Below are 25,517 nucleotides of genomic sequence, written 5' to 3'. Positions count from 1 at the left end.
TTCTTTCCATTCTCTTCCCCCCTATTCCTGTCAAGAGAATCCCAGATGTTCCACCTAGTTTCAGGGAACAATCAACTATAGAGGTCCATAAGTTGCTAAAAAAAAAAAAAAAAGAGTCATCCAGCCAGTCCCAGCAGACCAAACAGGATTCGGAACTTACTCAAGATTCTTTTTGGTTCCAAAGAAAACAGGGGACTGTAGACCTATCTTGGACCTCAGCGGACTCAACCAATTTGTGGCGAAAGAGAAGTTCCGAATGGTTACGCTTCAGTCCATACTTCCCTTTTTAGGGAAAGGTGATTGGATGTGTTCCATCGATCTCAAGGATGCGTACTACCACATAAAGATGGACAGACACTCCAGAGATCACCTGCATTTCCAGCTGGGAGCCAATCACTATCAGTTTTGAGCCCTACCCTTTGGTCTCACTACAGCCCCCAGAGTGTTCACCAAATGCATGGCAGTGGTCACGGCTCACCTGAGGCATCTAGGATTCCAGGTGTTTCCATACCTAGACGATTGGCTCCTTACCTCCACCAGCAGGTATCAACTGATTCAGGCAACCAAATCCACTCTGACACTCTGCAGCCAAGTAGACATTACTGTCAACTTTGAAAAGTCTGCCTTGTTGCCATCACAGCATATCGTCTTTATAGGAACAGAGTTAGATACCTCAACCACCACTCTACATCTTCCAGCCAAAAGGGTCTCACTGCTTTGCCAGCACATCACCTCATTGGTTTCAAAGAACAGTGCTCAAGCCTCAGAGGTCTTGAAAGTATTAGGTTTGATGGTGGCAGCAATATTAGCCATTCCTCTCGCAAGGCTGCATATGCAAATTCTTCAATGGCTTCTATTCACCCAATGGTCTTACCAGGAATTGCCAATGAACCATATCATCCTCATCACAAACTCATGCAAGAGGGACTTTCAGTGGTGGTTGACGTCTCTTCATGTCACAAATGTGCCCCCCCCCCAGTAGCCACTGTGACCACGAATGCTTCCCTGATAGGGTGGGTGGGGGGGCATTTTCAGGGAAAGATGGCCCAAGGCACATGGACGGATCAAGAGTCACATCTGCATATCAATATTCTAGAGATGAGAGCAGTACTTATTTTCAGGAATTTCTTCCTCTAGGGAAGATTGCAATTCAGACAGACAACATGTCAGTGGTCTGGTACTTGAACAAACATGGCAAAACCAAGTCTTACCCCCTTTGTCAAGAAGCCCTCAGAGTATGGCAATGGGCTGTGTCATCCACAGCACACGATAGTCACAATCCAGAAGTACTATATACCATAAACATCCACAGTACACGATAGTCACAACCATAAACATCCACAGCACACGATAGTCACAAATTGTGACTATCGTGTGCTGTGAATGTTTATGGTATATAGTACTTCTGGAATGGGCTGTGTCATCCCAGCATTTTCTGTTAGCAGCGCATATCCCAGGGAAATCCAACGTGATAGACAAGCTGAGCAGGGCAATTTTGTTGCCTCACGAGTGGTCTCTCAAACAAGACATTGCGGACAGGATTTTCCACAAATGGGGCCAGCCTTGCTGCAACCTTTTTGCCAGTCATATCAATACCAAATGCAAACTACTTTGCCCTTATACCACCTCCGGGAAATCCCCCGAGAGACGCACTCATACACGATTGGCCTCCGGGTCTCCTATATGCATTTCCTCCAATCCCATTGATACCCAGATTTTTACAGAAAGCGAAGTTGCTGGGAAGTACTGTCATTCTTGTATCCCCCCATTGGCCTCGACCAATTTGGTTTCCCTTTCTTTACCATCACCTGCTGGAGGATCCGTGGATCATTGATCCAGTTCCAGATCTGCTGACACACCCATCAGGGGACATTCATCCTTCATTGCAGTCACTGAAGCTAACTGCTTGGCTGATCCAGTTCCCCACATAGCCAGGCTTCATTCCCTGTCGTACGACACAAGACAAATTTTATTGTCTTCACATAAGCCTTCCACTAGAAAATTATATCGCAGTAAGTGGAAGAGGTTCTCCATCTGGTCTGGCAAACAGAAAATTGATCCTTTTCAAGCTCCTTTGTTGTCCATTCTAGATTTTTTGACTATGAATTTCAAGGAGGGAGCAGCAGCTGCTACTGTGTTCGGGTTCAGTTAGCTGCTATATCCAATTTCCATCTTGGAACTGATGGTTTAAATATTATGGCCCATAACTTATCTAAGGCTTTTCTCAAAGGTACTTTTCACTTGAGGCCTCCATTGAAGTCTCCTTACTCTCCTTGGAATTTGAATTTTATGCTATCTCAAATAATTCTTTCCCCCTTTGAACCAGCATCATCTTGTGATCTAAAATTTCTGTCTTGGAAAGCTAATTTTCTAGTGGCCATTACTTCTGCCCGCAGAGTGTCAGAACTTCAAGCATTATCTATCAGACCTCCTTATATGATTTTCTATGCTGATAGAGTATCTCTCAGAACAAACCCCTCCTTTTTGCCTAAAGTCTGTTCTGAGTCTAATATCAATCAGATCATTGAGTTGCCAGTCTTTTTTCCCAACCATTCCAAGAAATTAGAATACATGCTGCACAAACTTGACGTGCACAGACAGCTCAGATTTTATCCTGATAGAACTAAGGATATTAGGAAATCAGATCAATTTTTTGTATCCTTTTTGGAGGCCAGAAAAGGTAGACCAGTGGCTAAAACAACTCTTTCAAAATGGTTATCAGATTGTTTCTCATTTGTTCATGCAACTGCTAACATACCCTTGCCACACAAAGTAAAGGCTCGTTCAACCAGAGCCGTTTCTACGTTTTCTGCTTTTCAAGCCAAATTGCCCCTTGATAACATTTACGCTGCAGCTACTTGGTCTAAGCCTCATACTTTTATCACTCATTACAAAGTGGACAAGGCCTCCGGGGACAGGGCTTCTTTTGGTTCTGCTGTCCTGAAAAATGAATTCCCGCGAGTCACCCAGGATTGCGGGTGCTAGGGACGCTACCCATCAGTGAGAATAAACTGTGAGATTTAACAACTTCACATAAAGACGCTATGTACTTACCATAACGTTCCATGTGAGTTGTTTATCTCGCCTTTATTCTCATGTCCCTCCCTCCATCCCCCTCCTGGCTGACATTTGACTCAGAGGCTGGTATCATCCTGGTTGTTTTACTTCTTATTATTTTTTTTTTTCCTTTTTGGGAGAGTGGACATCTTCCAGGGATATAGTACACGCAGCAAACAAGATCTGAGGAAATTCCAGCAGTGCATCATGGGATAAGGGGCTTGGTCTCGAGCTATTGCTAAACCTTGAGCTGTGCTTTCAGCCTTGGCTCCGAACCCATCAGTGAGAATAAAGGCGAGATAAACAACTCACATGGAATGTTATTGTAAGTACATAACTTCTTTTTACTTGATGTCAAGTTTTATCACCATTGATGTGCAGTGATCTTGGAGTTATAAAGGTTAATTTGTTGCTAGATAATTCTGCTAAACTGAAATCTAAACCACTGCACAGAAGGTTAATAACAAAATATATGGAAGCAAAACAGTCACTATGCCATACTAACTGGAGTGATGCGTTCAATGGAAAAACTGCAGAACGAATATGGAAAGTTTTGAAAGAGAAATTGAATGCAAAAAATAAAACAAAATGTTTACCATCACGATCTAGGCACAACATCAGGAGGATATATTTCCTTAAGAACAAGATATTTGCTTAAGGTGACAGACTATATATATATATATATATATATATATATATATATATATATATATATATAAGAAAGGTAAAACAGATCAAGCTACAACTTTGAAAACTGAAATAAACAAGCTGCACAAAAAATTAAGCAAAGTATGAGACAAGATCAAGAAAAATTTGAATACAGTTTATATAAAGATATTGAGAATAATGGGAAATCATTTTATAGATACATAAGATGTCGAAGCAGTAAAGACATACAAATAGATCAACTGTCTGCAGATTTTAACATTTATTCTCAGACACAGCAGATTATAGCTATATTTATGAAATCTTCTGCAAAACAGCTTGGCTCTACAAAGGGGGTAATATGTTGTCCTAGTGACATCCAGGAAACCACAGATATTGATATTAAATTAGATTATATTGAAAAAGAACTAAGTAAACTGAAGCCAAACAAAGCACAGTGAGGAGACCTGAGACCAGTTCAGCAAGAACTTACAGTGCTATTATATCTGCTATTTACTAGGTCATATAAACCTGGGGAGATCCCTCAATATTGGAGACATGCACTTATTAAACCTATCTTGAAGGGAAAAGGGAGTAGGACAAATCCAGAGTCATACAGACTCTTAAGGCTGCTTTCATGTTGTGGAAAATATTGGAGAAGGTATTACTGGATAAGTTGTTGTCAGAATTGGAAAGGCTGGAACTTGAAGCTATATATCAGCATGAATATGTTGAAAATATATCTATTATCACCTTTAACATGATGTTGCATAACAATATAATAATAGCTATAAATGAAATAGTATGCTGTGATGCTATTATAAATATTTAAATTCAGCATTTGACAGAGTTATACACAAAACAATGATCAATAAATTAGAACAACTAGGTATTGATATACCCCTGATAAGACAGATAGCTGCATGGCTTACAAATGCAACATGGCAAGCGTAATACAACAGTTGGACAGGTGAAATTCTTAGCTACATTCAGGGTGTCCCACAGAGCACTGTCCTAGGCCCCCTTGGCCAATACTTCTTTAGACTGTATCTTTCAGATCTGTCTTTTTCATCTGAGGTATTCCACAGTCTGTATACAGATGACTTTAAATTGGGTAAACATTACATGTGTTACAGATAGGGCATGTCTACCAAAAAATCTTGACTAAATTGACCATTTGGGGACATGAGAATAATATGCTGATAAATACATCAAAAACTAAGCATATGAGATTTAGGAAAAACAAATTGAAAGGTGAATATTTAATAGATAACACAGTGATTGAAACTGTAGATTCATTTAAGGAGCTGTGTATATGGGTAGATCCAGCTTTGAGTTGTTCTAATCATATCAACCAATTGGTTGGTGATAGTTATAGAACTATAGGTTGTATAAAAAGATTTATAAAGTCTAGGAAATCAGACATGATGAAGTCATTGATTGTTAGTTACATTAGAGCCAAACTTGAGTATGGAATAACAATATAGAAACCTTATAAGAAAACAAGCATGAGTAAACTAAAAAGAATACAATGGAAATATACGAAGGGCATCCGCGGATGTGAAAATTTAAGTTATTATGAAAGACTAAAATATCTGAACTTGTATATTGTCTCAGATAGGTATTTTTAAGGGGACACCATGTTCAGGTGCATAGGGCATTTGGAGACAAATACCTCTGGGAATGTTTGGGGTTATCAAAAAGTAGTAGAGAATCATCAGATAACCTCTGTAGAAGATGCTATAGGAATGAGAAACATACTAATTGGTTCTCTGAGAGAACAGCTGATGCATGGAATAGACTACCAAATTACATTAAAGCAAGTACTAGTTTAGATATTTTGAAGAACAGCCTGGACACTTATTATGGGAACAAATGTTTTGGTATATTGGCAGTCTAGAAGAGCATTAATGCCTATGCTTGAAATATTTGTATGTATGTATAGCACTTTCCAAATTCTAACATACTGTACTCTCGAACCTTGAAAATGTCTCCTGTTTTTCTCTTTTTTGAGTATGCATCTGTCATGTTTAGACTAATAGAACACTCTATAATTTATTTGCTGCTGCTCTGTCTAGTTCTTTCCATCATACCTTTGAACTTGTCAGCATAATAAATCTGGAAAAAGCCAAAAAATAATTTGGGTGGAGTGGGGTGGCTGGAACAAAGGCACAAAATCAAGGGCAATTTTTAAATACTGCTCTTAGAATTTTCTAGACTAAAAGATTTTGCATTAGTATGCAGCTTCTGAAGGATATATGGCCAGATTTAAAAAGACTTGCTCTCAGTGTAAATGCCTTACTCCAGTGTGAGGCCTGTCATGAAGCAGACTAACACATAATTTGACACTTACACTGAGAGCAAGTCTTTTGGAAGTGGGACAGGCTTACACCAAAGTAAGTCACTTTTCTCCAAGAGCAAGTCCTTTGGCATTGGGCCCTTGAAGTCTAAAATTCTAATGTCTGTCATTACTTAGCAACTTCACTCCCCAATGATTTTCCAGAAAGCAACACATTTATTTTATGAGGAACAGACCAAAAGTATGAGGCAGAAATATGGGATGTTCTGTGAAATTCTGGGCAGTTAAGAGGTAAATACCTCTGCTACCGCCTTTGTGTAGATTTAAAGGGATCCTCTTGACTCAACACTTCCCAGAGTGTATTACTCCTGCCATACTTCTTTTCAGTTTCAGGAAATGTTTTCAGCCATGATCTTATTAATGGGTGAAGGCTTAAAGGGACAAGGATGTTAGGAACTTCAAGGCAACTGAGCTGTGAGGTAATGTCTGTATTTCCAATACCATCTCTTAGGTCTTGACTCTCTTTTGAAGGAGGGCCAGGCCTGTCTAGTCATACCAGGGGTGAATTTGTGAATACCCATCCAGTTGGTCATCGCTTTTTAAACGCAGACAGCATCTCATTAAAAAGTTTCACATTAATGCATTTAACACACAGTTATATTATTACAAAATATTAAACCGTAATATGACCTCAAACTCTGTACTATTAATACTTGAGCAAATAAATAATAAATTAAAAAATGTGGGATAAATATAAAGCAAAATTAAGGTATGCAAGATGGGAAAAATGTAATGGCTAATATTCCATTAGGTAATAATTAAAGGACAGCATGCAGGAAAAGTACCACTTAAGGAGACTAGAAAAAGAAGTGCCTTGATTGGTTACTGCAATTAACTACTGTCATTTTAGTTATCTGTATTGCATGAATGTCAGTTTCTCATTCATGTTCCACTAATAAAAGCCAGGGTAAAGCCAAGTGGCCAAGTGATACAGGTTTAATTAGCAGCTCAGATGTCGGACTTGCTGGCAGGGAAGGATGGGCATGCCCATCTTTGGGGGGAGGGTAATTGCCTGGATGCTCCTTATATTCAGTCACTGTTGGAGGCCAGGGAAGCAGAAATGTCCATTGACTTTAGTGGGAGAGTGGAGGACAGTGGCTGAGTCAGAGTAGAGGTGGGACGATATGCTAGCTGTCCCCATGGTTTGCGCACTTATCGGACATCAGCAAGTGAGCATGAGGGGAAATAGGAAGGCGGGGAATAAGTAAAATGCCAACCCCTGGGAACAATATGACACTGTATTAGGATGTCTCAATCTCCTCACTAGCTGTAACAGTAAGTCCACTGGTAGTTAGGAGAACCCAGTAGACCCAGTGGATGAGGAGAGGCACTGGTGGCAGCCTATGGTAATCTATTGGATACAAAAAAAATAATAATATTATGTATTCATTGCATGTTTTCGCAAACAGGTGATAAGTTTTGCTGCTCAGTACATATGTTGTCTTTCTTTCTTTTTATGGCTTAGGCATTTGCATGCAAATTGTATCACTGGTCCAACACATTAGTATGTGCATTGTAAATACACCTACAAAATTCAACTCACAGTTATAGATAGTAATCTTTTGTACTGTTTGTATCACTGCAGGAATTTGAGCTGGATCCCAGAATCCGTCAAGAGACAGAGAGACAGACAGCAGAAAGGGTGAATCTGGTTCGTAAGGAACTTGCTTGGGAGCAGGATAAATACAAGATTGGCTTACAGAAGCTGAAAGCAATGTAGGTATTTTAGCTACAGTTTCTGAAAAGTTAAAATTTACCAAAACATTTGCTAAAATGGTTAAAGGACAGTTACATATTCAGACTGATACAGACATATTTTGTCACTCTTAATCAGTCTTAACTGAAGGCAGCTCTTGTTACAGGTGTTATTTCAGGGAGTTTTTTTTTTCATTGGTTGTAGCAATGGCTGACTGCTTCTAGCAGTACATCTTTTGGAATGCTAGGCCAATGACCACAGGGGCTGGTTTTAGCCAGCCATGCATCTGAAATGTATTTGACAAGTCAGGTACCCTAAGATCATTAAGAGGAGCATATGTAGGCCAGGGTTTGGTTGCTCAAGCATTTATAAGCTGCCTGTGTCCATTACAGGCATAGGTGCCAGACCAGGGGGTGAATTTGCAATTCCTCATCCACTGGTCCAATTTATGCTTGAACTGGCTTAAGTAAGATCTTCTTCTTCACATGAATGGGAAGCCTATTCCAAAGAAGGGGTAGTCTCTGAGACAAATACCTCTCCAACAAGTCCTATATATATATTGCTAGCAAGGTTTAAGTCCCTAGATCAGATAATTCTGATGCTGTTTGTTTTGCAGATATGCAAAAAGTCCAGAGTGGAATCCAAGGATGTCTTGTATGCTAAGTGTAGATCATGCCTCAGTAGTTTTTAGGAAATCGAGAACAGCGATAGGCTTTGAGATGATCTGCAATGGACATGTTGTTTGCACTCTGTATCCTTTTTGTGAGGAACTTCTGTGGATGTTTCATTTGTTTCATGTGCTTGTCAGGTACATACCAAATGGAGTGTTGTACTAGGTGCTCGATCTAATGAGGAAGAAATACAGTGGAATGATAACTAACTTGGAGCTAGATGCAATACCCTTGCTTTATAGGTTGTGCAACATAGAATGATTTCCCTACTATCATAAAAACATGATGGTTGAAGGCTGGGTTACTGTCTGCATGGGTCCCCAAATCTGTGGCTATTGGATCTACTTTAGGGGTGTGTTGTCAATGAGATAGTTTCCAGGGATATAAATATTCCCAAAGGATACTACTATGCATTTCTTGGCAGTGATCTTTAGACCATGGCTCTGGCACCAGTTATTTGTCTGAGTCAGCCTTTCTTGTAGGATATTAATGTCTTAGAGGGATTCTATGACTGCACCTAGTTTGTAGCCCTTGACATTGTCCTTGACTTCAGAGAAGTAGATGCCAAAAAGAAGCTGACCCAGGACAGAGCCCTGAGGGACTAGATAGTGACTGACCTCTTTGTGTTGGTAGACTCCCCTATCCAAATATCTTGAGTCAGATTTGTAATCCACCTGACTATTCTGCAAGTGACATAGGGATTTATACCTTATATCATGAGTTTGTCTATAATCATTGAGTGGGGTATTGTATGAAATACCTTGGCCATGTCAAGGTTGTCAAGTATGCACCATTTTGACCCCATCCATTGCTTTGGTGACCTTGTGGAAGAAATGCTCTAGGTTGATAGGCATGATCTGCAATTGATAAAACAAAATTGAGTTTGATCCAGTGTCTGAACATTTCCTCCATCATTGTTAATCATTTATATGATAATTCAGTGACTACTTTGGAACTAGATACAATACCCTTGCTTATAAGTTGTGCAGCATAGAATGATTTCCTTACTACCATAAACACATGATGGTTGAAGGCTGAGCTACTGTCACTTATGAGAGTAGTCAAATGTATAAGTCTGTTATTCCTGAGGTCCATAGCCTGTCTGGAAGGTACTGTTAAACAGTGACTCTAGTGGTCCTAGACATCCTGGGATACTATCATGGCCCTTCACTGCAGTTAAAGACCTGTTCTCTAGTGATAGTTGGAGGGTATGTTTGATGTTATTTCCTGAGGGGTAAAACTGGAACTGAATTTGTTAACCAGTAGATTTGTGTTGTCTGCCTCAGTGTAGGTATACAGTAAGTTCTGCACTTTGTTGTGCACTGCCTTTGGTTATCCTTGGCATAGGAGGCCTTTTTCATCTTACATTTGGCTTTGGTAGGCTTGATTTGCCTCTGAATTGCTTGTTTACATCTATTAGAGAGTTTCTGTCCTGTTGGGTATTGCAAGTCCTAATTTTTGTCAAACCAGTAAGAGTGCTATGCCTGCACGCAGAAGCATCAGTACATAATCCCGTAGAAAGTGTGCTAGCAGCATCAATGAACAATAAGTGGCTCTTTCATCACATATTCTTTCATCATTTACAGATGTTTTCCTTTTAATTAATTAATATTTTTCAAGTAGTTGGCAGAAGGTTTTTATAGACTGTGGGATTATGTAAATAATTTAAAATCTACACAGTATAATTTTTCCTCAAACTCCACCAGTGCAGTTACATATGTCTCTGCAATTAGCGTTACATGTGCTATACAAGAAGAAAGTGTAGTGCCAGTCCACCAAAAAAATGTAGGTGATTAGCCGGTTGCATGATGACAATGACCTAGCAGAAATGACTTTCAGTAATGACCTGAGCAGTGAAGGTGCTGCCTATGGACTGTGAGAAATGAAGTGGAGCCTGGCTGCCTCTCGTGGAGGAGGTTTGGGGTGTGTGATTGGAAACACGCACTCTAGCTCCAGTTCTTTATGGAGACTGTAGATGAATGAGGTACTTGCCTTCAGGTGGGGTGGGTTCTGGTGATAGGGTCACTCAAGGAAGAAAGGATTTATACCCTTTCATCTTCCCATTCCACACCCGGGCATGAGCAGGGAGATGCTATGTACATAACAAAAAAATGATGAATACGTAGTGATGGCTGTGTTGCAACTGGCTATCACCTGGTTAGGGAATGAATAGGTGGAGGTATGGCAAGTGGCTAAATCATAAGCAGGAATGGGGGGCAAACAGTATTAAAAAATGTGTAAAGCATTTTATTTCAGATCCTTTGTGGTCCCAAAAAGAACAAGTTGTACTTGATTACCATGATCCATATCATTTTCTGATTGTGAAGAAGTTCAAAATGCTGACCCTCAAGACCTTGTTACAAATGGCTATTGTTTTATTTATTTAGTTTGTTTAATGGGGTAGTACACTGATCACAATGGACTATTTACAGGCAGAGCCTGGGTGAAGATTTCACAAAAATAAAAAATAATTAATAGAACAAATATACAAACATGGAGTAATCACGGGAGGTAGAGAACCCCATAGACAATTAAAACAACATGTAAATACTATTAACAGAGTAGGAAGACAAGTGTGAATTCATTTTAGTACTAAATATGAGAGGGAAGCATTAAGTGAGAACAGAGGATCGAAATAGACGTCATGCAGATGAGGGAATTAGGCGATAATGTCCAGTGGGAAAAACACTTGCAATCAGATTTTTGATGAAGGTGTCTTTTGAGTTGTTCCCTGAAAGTGGGGAAGGAGGCAACATCTTTTAGGTGCGGGGAAGGGATTGCTAGAGTTTGAGTGCAAGAATGGAGAAGGAATGGTTGGTACATTGTGGTTTGGTTTGGGTTATCTAGAGTGAGGGAGTTAATTGGGAGAGGTTGCAGAGGGTGGTATGGGGTGGTTTTATTATGAGGTTTGGCAGCAAGAGGTGGGAGTGCTGAAGTAATTTGAATAAAATTTACCCTAGGAGCAGCTCAACTCTGTAAGAGATGGGTAGCCATATGGCATTGCAGGGGATTGTGCAGTGATACTCCTGGGGGGAGTGAGTGGAAATAAATAGGCACATTTTGCTTTCAATGGACTGCAGAGTGGAGGAATTTTTGTTAGACGCTGTGGCTATGAGGGAGAGCCAGTATTCAAGTTGAGCAAGGAGGACTCCTTTGCTTATTGCAGCTCTAGTTGTTTTGGAGAGAAAGGGAGATATTTTCGTGAACCAAAATAAAAGAGAACTGGTCTTTTTCCTGGTGTTTTCAGTTTGGCTTTGCGCATTAAATGACTGATGTAGCCATAAACCTAAGTATATAAAGGATGAGTTGTTTCTGTTGGGTAACTATTAAGATGTTGAAGTTGAAAGTTTTAAGGGTTTTGCTCAGCTCACGTGAGATTCAAAATATCAGCCTTTTTGTTTTGGAGGGGTTTGGGAGTAGCTTGTGGTTGTTTAACCAAGAATAAAGAGAGTAGAGGTCAGGCTGAAGCTGGGTTTGAATAGCTGAATATGAGGGACTGGACTTGAAGGATAACCACATCATTTGCATAAAGAGTGATTGGACAGTGAGGAAGGTCACAGGGTGGTTTGGTAATAAAAAATTGAAAACAAAAGTGGAGTGAGGATGGATCCCTGGGGCTCTCCTATCTTAAGGGGTGCTGGAGGTAATAAGGATGAGCTTGTCTTGACTCTGAAATACCTATTTGTCAAGAAATGTTGGAACCAGGTGGTAGTGTTGGGGCTAATCCCAATTTCTTAGAGGGTGGGAGGGAGGGAAGGAGCAGGAAGTGATCAATAAGATCAAAAACTTTAGCAAGGTCAATGAAGAGAGCTTCTGAAAGGTTTCCTTTATCCATGTTGAGAAGGATCTCATCTGTAAGTGACCATAGTGCTATTGGTGTGCTCCAGCCAGCCCAGAATTCATGCTGTTTAAGAGTTAGGAGGCGGTACTGTTGAACATAAGTGGACAGTTGGTTGTAGATTAGTTTTTCAAATATTTTCCCAAGTGTAGGGAGGATAGAGACAGAGGAGCACTGGGAGGCATTTTCTGGCTCAGGCTGTTTGGGAATGGGGTTAACAAGAGCAGTTTTTCATATGTCTGGCATTGTGTCTTGAATTAATCAGAGGTTATAAATATGGAGAAGTGTGGTAAGGCAGTTTTTGTGTGATATAAACCAAGGGAGTACATTGTCTGCACCAGGGGTAGAGTCAAACAAGTAAAATGTGTGCCTCAGAAGGAAGGCTTTGCACACACAATGGCAAAATACTGCATCTCTTGTGTGAGGTTTATGTCTTTGTATATTTTAAAAGCTCTATATATGAAACTTTTGTGAGGAAAATTCAGTGGTTACCAAGGAATATTTACAAACAGGAGATAGGCACTCTTGAGTCAGATAATCCCTGAACTATGTTTACTTACAGAATTCCAGTGGTGGTCTAGGCCACACAGTTTGACTGAGGATATGCCATTTTCACTTCCAGTACTATCCCATTTTCAGTTGATGGCTGTATCATACTATGCTAGGGGAGCTCATGGGCAGTCTTTAAAAGTGTAGGGCACCTTGTATCTGAAACAAAATTAATTATGTAGAAGTATCAGCTAAATAAGGTCATTACTTGTAGTTCTAAGGACAGTGGAACTGAATTCCAGTTCATGGACACTCAAGCTGAGCAGGCAATGGAACAATTATACAGTATTTCAAAAAACATGGGGAAGGTCGGTGTTTAACATTAGCACATTGAACATTTTGGAATGGAGCATCACTCATTGAATAAACAGACAGTATACATTCAGGAACAGAAAAAATAATAAAAGGTCAGAGGAAACCCAAAGATAGAACTATATGATACAATAGAACTTGAACTTGAAATTTTCTCTCCTTGTGTCAGCATTTGTGACTCTAGTAGGTAAATGCCTTTTACATCATTTGGGCACAGTGCCTACTGTTATTTGTTCCCTTCATTTTGATTGATTTAGAAAGTATTGCTCACATCAAAGATAGACAAAACAAATATGATTCTGGTTGCATCCAGGTGGTCCAGAAATTGATGATATGCCTTACTTCTACAGGTAGCATGATATGTGATGTGCTGTTTTGCCACTTCTCATGTATGTGTTACTGTCCTTCATATCCCTTGCCAACAACAATACATATTGCAAATACTCTGTTCTTTATATATTATTTTTCCGTAGTAACATTATACTAGAGGATCTTATGACAGTGTACTTTTTCACTGATTTCATTGACTGAATTCTTTATCACATATGATTGTGTTTATTTATGCTACATACCACCCTGACATAGCTCTTTTCTTACATTACCAGTGTTGCATTGATGTTAATTTAAGTTTATTGTTCCTTTGGTTGCATTTCTGTCACACTGAGTAGCTAGTTCTGTGAACCATATACTAGTGCAGTTTTTGATGGTAAATGTTGTTCACTCCACTAATAAGACTTGTAACTACTACAGAGCAATCCTGCCAGGAAGAAAATGCTCTGCACTTGGCTTTAGTGTCTCATGCTCCTCTCTGGGCTACATAATGACCCTGTCATAGTGTGTGGCTTCCTGAGGGAGTGGGATAATTTTGGGCATAATAGGCTTAACTGACATAAGACTAGCCCTGTTTCAGCTTTTGACCTGGAGGATTTCCTTTTACTTCCTTAATGTGTTTCCAAGTGAATTGAAGACATTAACTGTGGGAAGGGTCACTGTAACAGTAAGTTATAACATTGCAGTTATATGTCCAGAAGGGTTGCATTGGTTTAGCCATATTTTCTATAGCCGTTCTCTTTCCCTGTAAAGGCCAGTGCTGGTCTCATGCAGATACTGGCACTGATGTGAGGGGGCATAAGGCTGTCATGTAAGTAATACTGGTATGTAAATCAGTTCTTCTAGCCACGTCTAAACCCACGTCTAAACTGTTGGGTTTTTTTGGAAGCTTTGTGGTTGTCTTTAGCCTAGATGGATATTTTTACCTCATATCAGGCTTTGGTTGATTTGATCTGGGACTAGAGTTTTTTTTTTTTTTTTTCATTTTGTTTAATTTATTTTGCTTTTGTTTACTGGGTTTGTCTGACTGGGTTTAGTAAAAAAAAAAACTTTTCAGTAGAGGCCTAGGGAGAAAATCTCCGATATATTACAAACATTTTTAAAGCAACTGAATGCAGTATACATGGACAGACTTTAACAAGCAGACATTCACTGCTAATTTTATTACGTTCATATGAAACAAAGGTGGCTATTATGGAATAAAATATATCTATGTATTAGTAGATGCTGAACAAATGAGCATTTGAAGAAGTGTATTAGTGGGTTTGTCAAACAGATCATTTGATTAGTGCTTAAAAAGGCAAAGAAATGGAGGAAAGGGAAGGAACTAGGCAGATCAGAAAATGTTGATATTGTAGTTAAGAGGCAAAGTACAAAGCAGGTTCATAGATAATTACATATATGACTATCATAAGGTTATATTTGAAGTGCAAGGGTGGAGGTATGAGCAGTGAGATACTAGTAAAAGTATTCAGGTATTGGTGAAAAACAGTTGTGAGGCATAGGATTCTGAATGAAGAGAAATGGTTTTGATGATATGGCAAGGTAATGATAACAGTGGTAGTTATCCTGGAGATATACAGGAGCAGATACAGTGATTTTGATAGATAATGTTTTAATTGTGTTTTGAACGAGTTTACACTCTGGATGGATTTGAGTGGCAGTGGGATGCAGTGCCATAGTTTTACTACACTACTTGAATATAGAAAGTCAAATGCGATATTAAATAATTTGGTTATAGTGAGTAGTGATTTTTTCCTGAGAATAAAATTCTGTTACAAGAGTAGTACTATGTTAAGTTATTAAGGGCTGTGGAATTTTGTGGCTTATAGAGAAGTCTGTATATTGTAGTTACATGAGAAAGAGCTAGGTGAAGTGGTAGCTCTAACCAGTTTAATTCCCTGAGGGCTAGGCAGTGGTGTGTTATATTGTTATAGTTTACTGCAAATTTGGCTGTTTTATTATATCATTGCTCAGGTTTGGACAGTCATGAGACTTGAAGGTTAGTGAAGTTTGGGCACCATAGAGGAGAGATGGTGATAAGAAAGTAAATGCTATGCATAGGTTCATAGGAGTTTACTAGGCTTCTGGCTATGGCAGTGAGGCACGTTTTTTAGTGTGTAATGTATCTGGTTTTGATAAGTTTTTCAAACGTGATAAATGGTTGAATTTCAACTGGTCATCTATGATGACACCTAGTAATTTTGTGTGGTTTACTAGCATAGCTCTCAACTATCCATATTTCCACAAAATGTCCAGGTTTTGCCTCATATTTTTGGCCTGTTCCTCATAAAAGTTCATTTTTTGGCAAATCATTGACAAATCACTGATAATTGAAGTTAGAAAATAATAATGGACATTTGACTTTGAGACTTCATACCTTTCAGAAAATTCCTGCTAATACAAAATCTATTATTGTATCAACTTTTTAAATTTGTAATAACAGTATTTAAAAATTGTCCCTATTTCTTGCTCTAAGAGGTTGAGAGGTTTGTTTACTAATATAGTGTTGGTGGAGATGATACTGAATTGTGTTTTGGTATAGATGTGCTTTTGGGGTAAAGAAAAGAAATTTTATTTTTTTTAGGGTTTAATAGGAGTTGTGAATTATTTATCCATGTTTCAATCAATAAGGATTGTTGTAAAAGGTCTTGGAGTTCGGAGAGAGATTTGGCAGATTAGGGTAAAGTCATCAGGGTGTTAAACTACAGCAGCATTTTTAGCAGCGTACAGGTCATTAATGAATTGTTGAAAAGTATGGGGCCTAGTATAAGATCCCTATTGGACACCAATAGTTACAGACAAGAAAGTTGAGAAATCATTTTTTTCATTTCAGTGCATGTGCCCTGAGAAGTAGCTATATAATCATTGCAGTAAAGATCAAGGGATGAAACTTTATGTAAGAGTTTATGGTAGGAGACACTATTAAAAACATTTGATTAAGTTTAGGAAGAGTGTGGAGACTAGTTGTAGATGTTGACAGTAATAACAAAATTCAACAAAGCAGCAGTTTTGCTGTGATAAGGACAGTAACTGTGTTGTGTTGAAGACATAAGCTGGTTATCTACTTCCTAATGTTTTTGATAGTGATGATAGAATGACAACTGGCCTACAGTTTGAAAAATCTGTGCAAATGCCACCCTTATGAGTGGAAGAATTAATTACTTTTTTCCATAGTGAGAGAACTTTATTTTCAGATATGGATTGATTTATCAGAGTTGAAACTGGATATGCAATGGCCTCAACTGCTGATGTCATTCCTTATCACTGTTGCAGTATTTTGTACTCTTGGGATATATTGCTAAGGATAGCTGAACATTTGGTTGAAATACCAAAGCCTTCCGGGTGTCGCACTTCAGACATATATCCTGCATGCAAGATGTAAGGTACATATGTGAAGTACGCGCACCTAATCCTCAGAACTTCTTTACTGCCATTCTGAAGACTACACTTGAATTCAGTTTACAAGCATTCATTGAGTTGATTCCACTACTGAGCCTTCTAAAGATAAGTCCCCATTGGGGATCTCTTCCTTCCTTTCTTTCTTTCTTCTTCCTTTTACCTTAGTGTACATGTCATCCAGTAAGAAAAACTGAGTATGGAAGGCAGATTCTCCATAAAGATAAACACAAACAGTGCCTTTTTTATTCGGGTGATAACCATGGCCATACCCAGTGTTAGATATATCAGACATTTGTCCCTAAGACAAGCCACAGTCATCTGTCATCTCTTTCCATTTATTTAGGGAAGCAACGGTTGAAGCTTTTAGCCCACCACCAACATTCAGGTGCCACTTAAAAAGAAACCAGAAAAGGTGCAAACTGACCCTACTGTTGCCCAGCCTTCACCAGAGATCTTTGTTGGGGTGGAAGACAAAGTCAGCTTGCTCTGCCGTGACTCAGTTGGAGGCTGACATAGATTTGTCTACCTGCATGTCCATTGAGGCTGTGCCTAAGTCTGGTGGAGGTGTGGAGGGGGAACCATGGCTAATTATTACAGAGGGACTTAGGGCAATTCCCCAAATACTTGTTAAGGAAGAGGTGCCCAGTAGCCTCATTGAACCTAGGCAGGGGTCTAAACCTCCTAGATTTGTTAAATCTGATGTTTCTTTGAAAAATAAACAGAAGAGTAAGTACGTGCCCCCTGTGGCCAAGGTGGCTATGTTACCTGCTTTACCCCTGACTAACATCTCTCTCTCCATCTCTGACCATATCACTACCTCTGCTTATCCTATAAGCCTCCTGACTACTTCACCTCCCACTGCCTATTCTTATTCTCCCCTCACTCTGTATACTATCACTTCTCACTACTATCACACTGATAAGGCAGAAATATCTCTAACTTCACAATGTAAACTATTCTGAAAATATATGCAGTTATTGAATGTTCACTTGAAGCTATGGTATGTCTATTTCCATATCATTTGAATGTCTTTTATACTAACCTGCTAATTTTTGGCAATTGCCCACCAATTGTCTAAACTTAACATGTAATAACTAAAGTAGCCTAAGTCTGTATTTTACTTATTGTACTTTGTCTACTTTGTATTCTGCCATTTCTGTATGTTCGTTGTGGAGCTTTTCTCCCTGGGCCTCCTCTGAAAAAGGACATGTGTCCTGTCAGACTTTCCCAGTAAACAAATGTAAAATAAAATAAAAAAATAATATGAAACAAATCCGTCTCTCCTGTTACTAAGTTTCAGAAAAAAATATCCTTCTAAATCTTCCTTTGTTCGTAGACAGCGTAAATAGCCTTCTGGTGGGAAGAGGGCTAGTAGTTTTTCTAGACAAGCCTTCTCAGGGTTCTAAGGGTCAAAAGCCTTCTTTTCCTTGAAAATCTGATTCTATTTGACATCCAGCCACTGCTGCTCCACAGCTGGATTCCTCTGTCCCTCAGGTTGACTCTCTATTTTTCTGTTTAGCAACAGATAATCATGGATGCTTGGACACTTTCCATTATCCAGAATGGCTATTTTATGGTCAGGAAATCCCTTCCTCCATTCTCAGGCCTTCCTCAGCCTACTCCTTGTCAGCTCCATGTTTTCCTTCGATTCTTCAAGATCTGGTGGTACAGGGAACCATCCAACTTGTTCCCTTGTCTCACCAGGGAACAGTTTTTTATTCCAGGATGTTTCTGATTCCCAAGAAAGAGGGGTAATGGAGTTCCATTCTAGACCTCTCTTTTTCTCAACACCTTTCTCAAGGTTACCTCTTTCAGGATGTTGTCTCTTCAGACACTTTTCCCCTCTGCTGCTTCCTCAAGCCTTTCTGGTATCCCTAGATTTGAAGGGCACTCACCTACACATTCATATTCACCCTCTCTTGAAGAAATGTTTACGTTTCTCTGTTTTGTCCTCTCATTATCAGTTCTTTGCTTTGCATTTTGGTCTTTCAATATCTATACCAATTGCTTGGCCCCTGTGGTAGCCTTCTGGAGACTTCAGTGAATTCAGATATTCCCTTATTTGGATGTCATTTTAATTCAAGCCCCCACTCAGCAGCTCCTGCTTCTCTCAAAATGTCTGTTATCTCTGTCTGGACCAGTGTTCTAAGTTGTAGGATTCAGACAATTCCAATGTTGGATTATCTCTTGCCTACCAAAGTCTTCGCTTTGACTGCTTATTTCCAATCTCTTCTTTTTCTACCTCTACCAGTCCTTCCTGCAAGGGAATTTCTTCAAGCTCTGGGGTACATGGTATCAACCATTCTCATGGTTCTCTTTGCCAAACTCAACATGAGGAAATTTCAGAGGGATCTCAAGATTGTTTGACTCCAGCATTTCCACCCTCTGCAGTATCTAGTTCTTCTCTTGCCTTGTCTGAAGCTCAAGCTGGGCTGGTGGAGTCACCAGATTTTCCTGAATCCAGGTCTGTCTTTTCATGTTCCTCTCCCTACTCAGGAGCTGTACACGTAAAATCTTCTTTGCAGGCTGGCTCTTCACACTTCGGATTTTGCAGTCCACCATCACTTGGTTCTTTAGGTGATCTACATTCCTTGAGAGCACAGTCTTGTGGTAGAATCTTTGAGCAGGGCCAGGACAAATCCTCACAAATGGATACTTCACAGCGAAGTGTTTCTGGACATTGCACATCAGTGAGATACTCCTGAAGTAGATCTTTCTGCCTCCACTCTGAAATGAAAACTTCCCTAGTTCTGTTCAAGTGCCACTTCCTGTGGTTTGGAAAGAAGACACCATGTCTTTTTATTGGAAGGGGATTTTGCTGTGTGCCTATCCTCCTCTTCCTCTACTATAACAGGTCCTGCAGAAGATCATATGGGACATGCTCGAAATCTTGTTGGTGACTCTTTTTTGACCCATGCAGCACTGGTTCCTCTTCTATTTCATCTGGCTAGGGGCAATCATCACAAGTTATGTCACAGGATGAATCTTCTCACACAAGACAAGTGATCTCTCATATATATATATATATATATATATGGTCTGCTATGTCATCCACTTGGATTGCTAAAATACAATGCATTTTGTTTCAGAAGAGTCCTTACATTTACTATTTCATGTATTTTTTACACTTGATACAGGTGAAATTCTCTATATCCAAGTCTTTTGAATTTGTTTTATACATCTTGCATACCTTACAGCAAAATGTACAGTAAGAAAACCCTCGCTATAAAAACTCCTTAAGGCAATATTTTTCCATCTCATCCATATTATTATAAGCCACCCTCCTTTAAAAAAACTTAAAACAAAAGGAGAGCAATTATAGCTAAAATGCAAGTTGGTGAAATGAAGTTGTTACTTGATTTAGACTTTCCTTCACTGAACACACGGAACATGCAAAGATGTGTAAAGCATGTCTTTGCACCTTTGCATCACCACTAATCATCACAGCCATTCTACACTCATGGCTGCTGAAAAGAGTGAGAGCTGTTTTACAGCATTCACCCCTTAAAGTGCTAGTGCTATGTAATTTGCCAAAGTCGAAGGAAGCTAAATGTAAAACTAAAAAAAAACCACTATTTTCCCTTACAAAATGCAAACCTTCTTTCACCCTGGTATCTTAACTAGGAGCCATATCTACACAGAGTATCTGCCTAATGACCATTCACTAGAACAAGAACTGTTTTTAATCCCTATCCCCCAAACTTCTTAAAGTACTACTACTGTCTGTGGTGCTGGAGTTGGAGGAAGCCTCTAAATCAATGAAAAAGAAAACAAAAAACACTGTCTTCCAACCAGGATCACTGTCCACACAGAATATCTACCTCATGGCCAGTTGCTAGACCAAGAGCTGTTGCTCATTATTCTCACAGCTGCAGTAGCCTATGGGTTATATGTCCAGTATACAACAACCAGCCAGTTTCACAAAGCTGTGGCTCCATCCCACACCTTCACTCTGACTGCTGATTGCTCAGTGGAGGGAAATCAGCAGTCAGAGTGAAACAACTTCTGTACTTTCTTGGCACCTTGAGAGGAAGCAACTCTCGGTCTTTCCAGGAGTGGTGATCAGTCTTCCTCTCTGGGGAACCCTTCAACAAAGAAATTGTTTCACTTTAAAAAGAAATTATATATTTTATTTTCTGATGACAAGTGGTATTTTCCGTTTAAGAAAACAAGATTTTTTTTCTCAGTATCAGAAATTTCCTGTCCAGAACCATTATTTTCAGCTAAGGGCTTGGTTTTTTTTTTGTTTGGGGGTTATTTTTATAATACGTTTACTGCTTATGCAGACATTTAATTTATTAGTGTCTTTTTAAGGATCAGGAACTTTTTTTCAGGGCAGAAAGCATGTTGAATGTTTTTTACTTCCTGTGTACACTTTGTGACAGCTTATCTAATATTATTTTCTGTCAGTGTGCCTTGTGGACAAACATATTTCTGACAGGGTTTTCTATGTTGGAATGCAGTAATAAAGGCAAACGCAGATCCTTCGTTGAAGTCTTTAATGAAAAAGCACGATAAAGGCACAATAAAAGCACAACTGAAAGCACGACAGCACACAGTCCAATGGAAATAAATAGCAATCCTCACTAAAAGTAACACACTCCGATGTTAAGCGCTTTCATCTGCGGAATGCAGACTTCATCAGAACAATTTTCTGTGCTACTCACTGTTTAATTTAAACATATTTTGGCGCCAAACTTGATCAAATGCTTAAAGACACATCACTGTATATATAAAAAAGCATATTGAATAAGCTCTACTATTTGATATAATGATACATAATTCCTGAATAGTTCAATGGTTGTTCAAAGACTCTATTCACCCTAATATGAAACATAGTACATATGTTACACATAATAAGTAGATATGAAATATTTAAAAACTCTAATACATATCAATAAATATATAAATAACTTGTAAATAACTTATAAATAACTTATAATAATTCCATTGTAAGCATATATGGCCAATAATATCAAATATCTCAGAAGGCATGAACTGATTACCTTGTATGAATAAAATTAAGAATAAAATTGTGAATAAGAATCTACCAATAAATATTTACCTCAATAATATATAAATAAATAAATGAAATACCATAGACTCGTTCTGGTACTGTATGTATGTAAAATACATCACATTTTAAGAAAAGGTTTTATGCTAATAAAATCATTTAATCCTGGGGTTCTAGTGGCATCAACCAACATCTGCCACTTACTCTCCCTACATGCTAATTTGGTTTTCCAGTCACCCCCTAAAGGATTACTAAATTCTTGATCTATTATAAAGAAGGTGAAAAAATGTTGTTCACCTGCATCTTTGATATGTCTATATAAAGCGTTCTTTGGGTCCTTAGTTTTGATTTTATAATAGTGTTCATATATTCGCTTCTTCAATTGCCTCTCCGTCTTTCCAATGTAAAAGGCGGGGCATAGATTACATTTAGCTAAATACACCACTTGTTTTGTGTAACAAAAACCTCCTTTACTCTTAATTTTAGTATGATTAACATCTTCCAATATAATATAAGGCGAGGTATTAATGTATTTACATTGTTTACAGTATCCACATTTCTTGGTGTGTATTTGTCTGTCCCTCATTTTGTCTTCATAATTTCCTGCTCTCTCTAATAATTTCTTAAGATTTGGAGCTGTTCTATACACTATGATCGGATACTGACCCAACTTTTCTCTGCAACCATCTGTAACAGTAATTATATCCCAATATCTGTTCACTATATCCTTAATACAATTTACAAAGGGAGTGTAAGTTAAAACACAAACTCTACCTCCTCTAAATTTATTTATAGTTTGTGTTTTATGTAAACTTTCATATTTGCCCAATAGGGGAATATATTTTGTATCCCACTGCGAGCTGACATAGTTGATGGTGTCATCTAATAATTCTTTCGGATAGCCCCTGTTGTTAAATAATTGATATATGTATTTCATTTCATTCTCCATCTCTTCCTTCCTGGATGACATCCTAGCTCCCCTGATGCATTGACCTTTTACTATATTTTTAAAAATGTGTCTGGGATGATTGCTAGTGAAGAATACATAATCATTTGAAAACGTTGTCTTTCTGTGAACTTTGGATGCATATCCTTCTGCTGTCTTATAGATATAGGTATCCAAATATGATATACCACTGTCACTTACGTTGTAGGTAAATTTTAGAAATTCTGTAGTAGTGTTGATATAATCTATAAATTTAACTATATCATTCTTATCACCTTTCCATAAGACAAATATGTCGTCTAAAAATCTTGCATAAAAACTTATGTTGGCTTTGTAACTGCTGTTGAACACATGCTTGATCTCCCAGTCTAGCATGACTAAATTAGCAAAAATGGGTGCGCAAGACGCACCCATAGCCACTCCTGTATTTTGTCTGAACACATTGCCTTCAAAAAATATATAATTGTGGTCTAATACCAATGACATCATATCTAAAATTAATACAATTCTATCCCAACTTAGGTTAGAATAATTTCTCAGACTGTTACAAAAGTGGTCTAAACCTTCTTCTTTAGGAATACTAGAAAACAAGTCACAAACGTCTATAGTGACAAAAATATAGTCCAATTTGCATACCAAAGGAGTTAATTTACCCAAAAAATCCCAAGAGTCAATGATAAGATGCGGGATATTACTATAAATATGTTTAACCCAACTATCTATAGTATATCCTATATTAAAAGTTTTGGATTTAGACCCAGATATTGTGGGTCTGAAGGGTGGATTAGATATTGATTTATGAATCTTGGGAATTCCCACTATATGAGCCAATATCGGAAATTCAATACGAATAAAGTCATAATCTTCCTTAGTGATTCTGTTGTCTAACAAGTATTCTTCTATAAATGAATCTATCCGTCTGTATCCAATATGCACTTGATTCATAGATATCACTTCATAATTACCTGATTCGTATAGAATTTTTTGAATAGCAGCTTTATAATCATGGTTGGAAAATATGATCACTCCTCCCCCTTTATCTGGTTTCATTATTCTGATATCGGGATTTTTAATCAACTCATTTAGACATTCTCTTTCTCCTATACTTAAGTTGTCCTTAAGCAAATACGTTGGTTGGGTATTTCTTCTAACTTGTTTCTTAAACCTATAGATGTCATTACAAACCAGATTTTCATAATTGATAACTGTGGGATGACTATTGGGTATATAACAACTTTTTTTCTTTAAAATACCTTCAACATTTTGTCTATCATCTTCACCACTATTAAACAACATAGCTAAGTTCAACTTCCTACAAAATAACTTGATGTCTTTAATACTTTCCACCAGATTGAATCTAGAATTAGGAATAAATTTCATGCCTTTGGCTAATAACTGATAAAATTCTTCTTTGATGATAAAATCTGAGTAATTAAAAACGTTAAAACCCTTAAATGTGCTAATGATCTTATTATGATTTGATAGAATGGGTTGTCCAGAACAAGGTAAAATAATGGGTTGTCCAGAACAAGGTGAAGAAACATCTACCAAAGGAGCATCCCTATCTAACAATCCTTCTCTTTCATGTGTATCAGTCTCTATAGCTGTTATATGAAATAAATTTTCCTGTTGGATTGATTGTAATACTTTTGATTTTTCTTGAAATTGGGGTGAAATCTGCCTCCTTGAAAATTTTCCTTATATTCTTCACGTATTGCCCTTTCACCATTGTTTCTATCTGTTGTTCTATACTGCCTTTCCTGTGGCCAAATATATGCTTTCTTTGTTCGATATGATTCCACATCCCTGTCAAGTTTACCATATTTTCTGTTAAAAATACTCTGTGCTTGCTTGTCTGCTAAATGGAATTGTTTGTTGTACAATTCCTTCCAAGAATTAAAATCACTATGTTGTAATATACTTTGATTAATAATTTCCACTTCATGAATAAGGGTTAACATTTTTTCATCATTATGTTGAATTAACAAATTCATATATTTGAACCCAAATTCATCAAACAGGTTGTTGAATTCATATTTAACTTGATCATTGTATGTCAAACCCATAGGCAGTTTAAAAAATCTTATGCCTTTCGGAACAACTTGAATACTGATGCATTTGTTCAAGTACGCATTATCCACTTTTATATTTTTAATAGATGATAATTTCTTACCAAAATTGTATATCATATCTTTTAAAGAATTGTTTGAATTCCCCTCTTGGGGGTGGGGTACCTGATATACATTATTAAAATCATATTCATTGTTTAAAAATACATTAATTGCATCATTCTCTGTACATACAGTTTTGCATCTAGTATTTTTGTTATACATAACGTCCTTATTAGGACTCGAAATAGTCTTTTTAAAAGTACCTTTGTTGTTTGAATCTTTACTGCCAACCGTTGCATAAGTTTTAAGCGCTGTGTTGGTTTTCGGTATAGCCCCTTTCCTTTCCATGTCCATACGATTCTGCAACAAACTAAAATCGAATGTAAAGTCCCTTTCTGGTGATAACACAAATTTATCATCAGTCTGTAGCATTTCAAGCGACCCATGTCGTGTAGCGGATAAAATATTGTCCGGACTGCATTGTCCATTAGGAATTTCCATATCCATGCTTGAATCAACTGTTAATACGATTTCCTTTTTTGTACAACAATGAGAGCCCGTATTAGCATGATTGTCCAACTCCTCGA

The 25,517-nt window shown here is 38.1% G+C and overlaps 1 protein-coding gene across 1 annotated transcript in view; it reads left to right on the top strand.

Moving 5' to 3' along the window:
- Positions 1-25,517, top strand: part of CFAP44 (cilia and flagella associated protein 44) — a 1,689,287-nt gene that overhangs the window by 1,234,454 nt on the left and 429,316 nt on the right. The window contains exon 26 of the mRNA XM_044073142.1: positions 7,647-7,777. Coding sequence (XP_043929077.1) covers positions 7,647-7,777 — 131 coding nt within the window. The remainder of the gene's footprint in view (positions 1-7,646; positions 7,778-25,517) is intronic.

The sequence above is a fragment of the Protopterus annectens genome, chromosome 5.part1 (assembly GCF_019279795.1).
Source record: "Protopterus annectens isolate FY-2018-M chromosome 5.part1, PAN1.0, whole genome shotgun sequence".
In the NCBI taxonomy this organism is placed as follows: domain Eukaryota; kingdom Metazoa; phylum Chordata; order Ceratodontiformes; family Protopteridae; genus Protopterus; species Protopterus annectens.
Note: the sequence above shows the minus strand (reverse complement) of the source record. Positions and strands in the feature narration are given on the sequence as shown.